Genomic DNA, 8,143 nt, shown 5'->3' with positions numbered 1-8,143 from the left:
AGCCAGGGGCACACTCAGAGAATTTACAAACGAAGTATTTGCCAGATCAGAGGCAGTTGGGATGACCAGGGATGTTCTCTTGATAAGTATGTGAATCAGACCATGTTACTGTCTTGCTAAGTATTCAAAATATAAGGAGTACTTTTGGGTGCCAGGGAAAATGTATGGAGTAAAAAGTACATACTTTTCTTTAGGAATGTAATAAAGTAAAAGTTGTCAAAAATATAAATAGCAAAGTAGAGATAGCAACAACAAAAAAAAACACTTAAGTACTGTACACACCTGTTTTTATGCATGGAGCTAGGTTGGCTCTAGGACCTTGAAGATGCTGGCGCAGCCGCACGATACTGCAAATGGGATTTCCTTGTCCAAGAGAGAGGCTGTTTACGAAGAAAGCTCTACTCCCTTCGACAAGAAAGGGCTGATCTGCAGATGGGAGCAGTTTGACTGAATTATTCAGCATAGGCTTCCACACAAAGTTATTTTTTGGGTTGAGAAATTGCCTATCAATTTAAATTTCGTGCATATTGTTTTCGTTTTAATTCATCCTATAAATTCTACAGTATGTTTTTGTCGTTGCACTTTGTTTTGCTGAGCGTCGCTTTTGTGGGCAGCGCATCCATTGTGGAAGGTAACATTCATATGGCTGAAAATCAATGCCTTTGTTCACATTAGTCCACATTATCCGATAGAATGTGTGCATTTGTTACTTAATTAATGTGCAATGCTTTGTTGAAAAAGTTATCATCCTATTTTCAGTTTAAAATGTGGATTTTATAGTTCCGTTATTGTATAGGACCTGAGAAATGTCTAAGCAGTTGCAAAATAAGTTATAAAATGTATTTGTTTACAACAAGAATATTCAATAATACCATTTTTGTTGATTTATTATTAAGCATAATTGCTACACTTCAATGGGAATTCCTTTTTGAATGTATGGCATTGTGGAAACATCAGACTTTTACATTCCACATTTAGTATGTTTTATTTGCTGGTAATGTATCCTCTTAATTTTCAAAACAATTATTCCATAAATCACTGAATGTGTCCCCAGACTGCATCAGATTCAATGGTGTGGAGTACAGAGGGGAGCAACAGAGCTCTTCCGCAGGACAAACCTGTCTAAACTGGACCAACACAACCCGGGACTATGATGTAATGGCATATACAGATTCACAAATGGGTAAATTACGTTACACAATCAAACATGTAATATGCCATCAAATTGATGTTTCATTGATTTGACACAGGTTTATCATCTGCTACCATTGCTGTGGTGGTCACTACAAGTGCCACGATTTAAATGTCACTCACATTTGTTTTAATGGTACACAGTTTGTTTGGTTATAGATGTTATTTAGAGTGTATAACTGCAGGCTCCAGTCTCTCTGTGTGGGTTATAGTTCAAACCTGACCTTGCTAATAACTGAATCTTGTTGGCAAAATACCTACCCAGAGTATGCATTTCAGTAGTACAGTATATCAAAGATGTCACATGCATATCGACACACACACACACATTTGTTTTTACTATCCTTTTGGGGACCAAACAGTTGACTCCCATTCAAAATCCTGTTTTTCCTAATGCTAAACCTAACTTTAACCCCTAGTCCTAACCTTAATTGTAATCCTGAACTTAAGCCTAAAATAGTCTTTTCCTTGTGGGGACCAGCAACATGTCCCCACTTGTCAGAATGTTCCTTGTTTTACTATCCTTGTGAGGACTTGGTTGATGTGTCCTTTTCTTTATGCTCTGTAGGCGTTGGGGACCATAACTACTGCCGTAACCCAGACTCCTCTGAGAAGCCCTGGTGCTACGTGACTGGCCTAGATGCACAGGCCCAGAGACAATCATGTGCCATTGACACCTGCAAAGGTATTTAGCTAGGTTTCCATCCAACTGGCAACATATTTTCATGTGACTATTCTAAAAGCTGCATAAAGAAAATATGCAGTTTTTCTCACCAGTGGCAGGTTTCCACCAAACTGACTTGTTGCAGATAAATCAGTTCGTGATGACACAGTGCACACACAATGTACTTTTTCACTTAAGTTTTCATGTGCCAAATAAAAATCTAAAGTTCAATGCGTTTCCATCGCATTTTCAATGCTACTGATAGTTTTGTCATGTCACCAGAATAAGACCCTCAATATTTATTGGAAAGGAGCATCAAGATCACTGTGCACTTTCACCACCCTGTGAAGTTCATTATTTATTTAATCTGTAGCCTAATAAACTGCATTGTTTCCCAAGTCATAGTGGGAGGACCACACACCATATCAAGTTTACTTCGATATGATGGTTGTTATATCAATTTTTGGTGTTTCCACTGCCATTAGTCACAATTTATTTTAGACACAAATATTGCACAATGTCGAACGTAAGATCTGTCGGCATTTATAAAATTGTACCGAAACTTCCTGTTTCCATCACAGCTGTCGTGATATATTTTTTGTACGGTATGACTTGCATAAAACATGTGGATGGAAACGTGGTTACTGAAATGCATACAGTGCACAGGTGAACGGACTACATTGGGAAAATGTATGTAAAATGCTGTTTAAACATAGCTGCGACGGAGTGAATACATATTGTGCAGACATTGAAATGTAGGTCAAGGCTGGGCAAAAAGACTGTCGCCTCAGCCCTTCCCTAAATTGAGTCTCGATGCAGTTCTTGGAAAAGGGTGTCACTGTATTTGGGGAATGTCTGTCTCTAAAGAGATTAAATGTAAATGTTTTTCTGAGGCTCTTTCTAACCCTGTGAATGTTATTATTAAATCCAAAGTGAGAGTCTGGAAGTGAGAGTCTCCCCCCCCCCCAGAGTGGGCCGTGAGAACAAAGAAAACACATGGCTCCCCTCAGTTTCTTTCTTGGGAACCTAGAATGTATTTATTCTCATAAGGAAGCTAGAGCACTTTTGCCACTATTTTTTGACTGTATATTATTTTATAGTTATGCAACAATTTATACAAGAACTGCTGCAAAATTGTCGAGATCCTATTAAAGTATTCTAATTCTTTGTGCACAATGTTCAAATAAGACAGCTAATTAGGCACCTCTAGAGAAATATCTTATCCCACGTGAGAAGCTGTGGGAGAAGAAAAGACTGGGCCAGTTTGTCAGTTAATCCACTTTGAGGATGTTTCCTGGGGTTTGACCTTTGCTCTCACATTGTCTGGGAAGGCGGTGCATGTCAAGCAATAACAAGGGCCCTGTCCTACTGAGCCTGTAGAGCCATAACTTGTTAGGCAGATGGCTGCCTCAGGGTAGGTGTAAGCCCCACCCTATTCCTCAACCCATTGGTGGAAAATTATACTTTTACCATGGAGACAGTAGGTAATTGGCTACTGCTGGTTATGACCTCAGGCTCTTCAACTCCAGCAGAGTTGATAAACAACTTTTTCTGGAGGGGTAGGGCCTGACTCAGTGGAGCTCAAGAGCAGATGTTGACACTAGCAGCTTCCTTTCCTCCGAGACGTGTAGTGCACTTCTGCCCCATTTTGCTGGGAAATGGCTGTCCTTTTTTAACTATTTAATTTCTTTATAGAACTGCTTCCAAAGTGAACAAATGAGACCAATCCAGTAGCTCTCCTTGTCCTACTGAGTCCATGCAGCAACGTTTTTAATGTCAAACAATGCAGTGATTTTAGAAACCATGCTGTCTGATTTCTTAAAATGGGACAAAGTGGAAATTATTCACGCATTTATTCTACAATAAAAGCACTTTTAGTGAAATTAAACAATACAGTTAAATTGAATCCACTACTACTATCATGTGTTCAAGTATGCAAACCCAAAGGAAACATCAGTAAACCTAGAAAGCAAACTAACATGGTGGTCGAGCGGTGTATGGGGATTGGCTGTTGATCTTATCTGCTTTTCTCATATTGTCCACAGACGAAGCCCCTACAGAGACAGGCCCCCATACCACAGCACAGAGCGAGGTCTTTGAGCTGACCAAGTCTGGGTCCGCCCAGGGAGGGGGCGCTGCGGTCCAGCCAGTCATTGGCATCAGCCAGCGGATACGCACAGGACCCAAGAAGAAGGACCTGGGTACTCTCGGTATGTCCTGATCTCACTGCTGAAGCAGAGGGATTAACATAGGGGGGATGTGATAGGGCCATAACGTGAGCCTCAAGGGATACTCTTAAAAAGAGTGGTCCAGCTTGATGCAGCTCGGCTTAGTACAATAGAATATGGATATAAATGAGTTATAAAGGACTCACAATATTATCATAGGGATAAAATGTGAGGTGCACTGATATGCACATTTTCAAATGCAGTCTGTATATAAACCTTTGAATTCAGTTTGGTAACCATAGAGCCTGTGTCCTGTCTCTCTCAGGCTATGTGGTTGGCATCCTCATGATGGCTATCATCATCCTCATGGGGGTGGGCATCACCTTCGGCTACTTCTACAAGAGGTCAGTATCAGCCACTATGCTACACTTGGTGCTCCGACTGGAGACACAGAGCATTACAACCCGAGCTATTGTCTACTACTTTGTTAGGTTGCATCATGTGGTATGTCTGAGTGACATAAGAAGTGGAACCCAGGAACCACTACACCAAATGGTGCTTCAGAGAGTAGGGACACACAATGTTACATTGATTTGCAACAGATGCTTATTTCTATAGCGCAGAGAGACCGAAATATAACATTAACAAAATGTTCCACTATATTGGTGAACTCTGATGCAGTGTTGCACAGCTTAGACTTATGTCCATGACACAGGCAGCAGTTAAAAGCTTGGAACCTCTCATGCAGAATGTCAGTGGGGTGAGGGAGGGCTTGTGTGGGCAGTTGGCACAGAATGTTACCAGGATGTGGAGCAGAGGCCACAGGCTGCCTCCCCCTCTACCCATCCTGTTGCCTCCCTCCACTACCCATCCTGATAGCGGTCTCTCTCCAATGTGATGAGGCCTGTTCAGAAGCCACAACAACAACAACATGAAGCGGAAGGGAGAAAAAAAGAGAGCGCCTATAGCCTGGCTATTTTAAGCACCCGCGTTTGATGTTTCTGAAATAGTGGAGAGCATGCAGGAGTCCTGGGGGAGATAGAGAATCTACTGCAGTGGTGCAGCAGGCAGAGAGAAGGACCCAGTTCAGTCAGAATCCCCCATCTGCAGATGGCCTCTGGCACAGAACTAAATGTTCTGGAGCTCCAAGTTTGGCTGTCCAATCTGATTATGTGACTGTCAGCGTTATCTATTCCAAGAAGCTGGGGGGTGGTGTGTTTCAAGTAGCTTGATTTAAATCGGTCAAGGAAATTGATTTCTTTCTCACGCAGTAATATCAGTTTTAAGAAAAAAGTTTAGCCTCTGAAGCCTGTGCTTATCAAGTCAACGAGATTTGGAAGGATGGCCCCACAAGACTAGGAAAAATGTGAATAGTCAGTCGGGTTAGGAGGATTTGCTGATTCCTAAAATTACACTATGCAAACCCAATGCATAGGAATCCGTGCTGTAGTGGAGCAGAGCACAGTTGCGTAACGTGTCGCATAGAAGCAGGAAGAGGCGCCAGTCCAAAAGTATGGCATGTTCCCTGTGTTGAATGGGGCTCAGCAGATCTCACACCCTCAGAATGTACCCCAAATGGCACCCTATTCCCTCCATAGTGCACTACTTTTGAGAAGAGCTCTAAGAAATAGGGTGCCATTTGACACTCTGCCCCAGTCAGCTGCCTGGACTGGCTTATGTCATACTGCAGGATGCCTGCCACCACCTAGCCCCGGACCCATCAAAACATTCCCTGTGCCAGACCAGATACCGTAGCCTCATCCCAGTGATATGGGACGTTGGCCTCTCGTTCTGGTCATAAATAGAAAACGTGACCTCTCTGTGTTTCGAAAGATGATGCAGGTCATTGGAAGTTGCCGAGGCATGCTATGATGAAACTCTGATTCATAGCAGTGTTTTTTTCTCTTCAGGTTAAAGACATTAGTTCTGTAAACTGTTATTGTAAACAACCCCATGCGCCTACATAATCTGCTCCGATGATCAGTACCACCGCCATCCTAACCTCTTGTGCTGTTTGTTGCAGGGGTCGGGACCTGAAGAAGCAGCATGAGCAGCGAGTGTATGAGCGGGAGATGCAGAGGATTACCCTGCCCCTGTCGGCCTTCTCCAACCCAACCTGTGAGCTGGTGGATGAGAACTCCATCGTCATCATGGCCCAGGAGCAGACCCCCACCCAGGAGGGCATGGAGGGGGGAGACCCCCTGATGGGCCAGCAGGCTGGTACCCCAGGAGCCTGAGCACTCACCTCCCCACTGAATTGGGAATGAACAAGGACATTCAAACCTCAAAGGATCCAAATACTCCCCTCAGCCCCCAAATCAACCCCCCTTTTTTTTGAAGGCCTATGAGGAGAAGGGGAGCAGGGCTGAGCTCCAAAGACTAAATTGTGTCCTTATTGCCCTGGTTTTAACACAAGTGTCACCAACAGGGGAAAAGATGACAACAGGTGGAGCTGAAGGACTAATTTCACTCCACGTGGAGACCAATCGGGGAGGGTTGTGTACAAAAGTGCATGTCAGGGATGCTCATTAAGAAACCGTGCATTTCATATCCAAGAAAACATGATCACGGGCTGACGCTCTGCTATAGCAGTATGATTGTCTTGTGAATGGGATGTGCATCAATCAACAATAATGATGGAGGGTGACGTTATAAGCTTTGGATGAAGAGTAGGAGACAGTGTTTGGAAAGGGGGAATTCATAGCCTTGACTTCTTATTTTTTATATTGAGGTGTTCAGCAGTTTGGTGTTATGGGCTTACCTGAGAAAACAATGCTACACTTCCCCTGGCCCTTTTGGCTGTGCTAGGGCGGGTCTGGGGAGGGCATCTAGTATAGGAATAGGATAGCCCTGTTAAACATCTGCGTTAGACATCTTAAAGGCCGTTGGAAACGATGTGGAGTAATAATTAGCATGAGAGAACATATATGTCAGATCTGCAAAAGAAAAGGAAACATCTACTGCTCTCTGAAGCTGTGACGTTGCCTTAGCATAATGAATGTATTTGTACATGTTTCCCCTGGTGACCCTTCTGTTTAACTCATAAGGCTGGGTGATAGAAACCAATGTGCAGTAACTAGAAACACCAGGAGTCCATGGCTTTACATGAGGACAGCCTGTATGGTTCCTTAGGTTAGAGATTGACAGGAAAAGGGAGACGTCTTTGTAAATCGGAGAGTCTGTTCTCAGGAGGAAATGCCGCAGCACAGCTGTGAAACAGAATACAGTTTATTCTGAGGTCTGGCTAGAACCGGACAGAGGCTGTCTGAATGACGCTTGGGCAGAACAGAAGTCTGTTTAAAAGTTGAAGCCTGGGGCATTAGATTGAATTCGTCCCAAACGTCAGGGCAAGCAGACGAGCAAAGTAAAAGGGTAAACAGGATATGAGTCAAACTGAGGTAACCTACCGTATTTGATATGTACAGGATGGAATAATTGCATAATAAGCAGCCTGTTGCATGTTTTGAAACAGGATGCTGAAAGTAATGCCACAGTTGGTTAGAAAATGTAATGTGTTATTGACCAACAATCTCTTATTGGGATTAAATGTAATATCATTCTGCTTTACATGATTGCTCTATTCTGCTAATGCAATATCTTGTATCACTCCAAATGGTTGTCTTTTGTGATTTAGACATCTTTGAAATGGTTGTCATTCTGCATCACTGGATTACTCTTCAATCATTGTGGTTCCTTAGTTTTGGTGCAATGCTGATTTAAAAAAAAGTTTCTTCACTGTTGCTAATCATTGGAAATGAGTACTTGTATTTGTAAGTTTGGCAGATTTCAATAAAATGTACTTTGAAAAAGTATAAATGCATCCTCATTCCTCACCTTTTAAATGAATACAAATGAGTTCCTTAATTTAGCTGAAACCGGCTAAAAGTGAGTGACTCATGCTCACTGGGAATTCAATAAGACTATCAGGTTTAAGATTCACCCATCCCATGAGCAAAGTTATACACTTCCACCCTCTAGTGGTCATCTACACATTCATTTACAAAGAGAGTAGGGTTTGTGTGCATCTTTAAAGTTAGTATATTAGCAAAAAATGAATTGTATTCATTCAACATCATGGTGATAAGTGATTACAATGTGTACAAATCAGTACCTTAGATTA

The 8,143-nt window shown here is 42.4% G+C and overlaps 1 protein-coding gene across 1 annotated transcript; it reads left to right on the top strand.

The window, feature by feature from the left end:
- The first annotated feature begins 348 nt into the window (after positions 1–348).
- On the top strand, positions 349–7,839 carry LOC135514031 (phosphoinositide-3-kinase-interacting protein 1-like). Its single transcript, XM_064937166.1, has 6 exons — positions 349–631; positions 1,055–1,183; positions 1,760–1,876; positions 3,901–4,065; positions 4,349–4,427; positions 6,047–7,839. The coding sequence occupies exons 1-6, from the start codon at positions 565–567 to the stop codon at positions 6,258–6,260; spliced, it is 771 nt and encodes a 256-aa protein (XP_064793238.1). The 5' UTR covers positions 349–564; the 3' UTR covers positions 6,261–7,839.
- Positions 7,840–8,143: the final 304 nt, after the last annotated feature.

Source organism: Oncorhynchus masou, chromosome 25 (genome assembly GCF_036934945.1).
Source record: "Oncorhynchus masou masou isolate Uvic2021 chromosome 25, UVic_Omas_1.1, whole genome shotgun sequence".
Lineage (NCBI taxonomy): Eukaryota > Metazoa > Chordata > Actinopteri > Salmoniformes > Salmonidae > Oncorhynchus > Oncorhynchus masou.
This window is presented reverse-complemented; position numbering and strand designations above follow the sequence as displayed.

Excerpts from the sequence above, each read along its gene's own strand:
- LOC135514031 (XM_064937166.1), top strand. The coding sequence starts at position 565 with ATGTTTTTGTCGTTGCACTTTGTTTTGCTGAGCGTCGCTTTTGTGGGC. Across the intron at positions 1,184-1,759 it reads ATATACAGATTCACAAATGG|GCGTTGGGGACCATAACTAC; the intron begins GTAAATTACGTT and ends TATGCTCTGTAG. Across the intron at positions 4,428-6,046 it reads TTCGGCTACTTCTACAAGAG|GGGTCGGGACCTGAAGAAGC; the intron begins GTCAGTATCAGC and ends TGTTTGTTGCAG.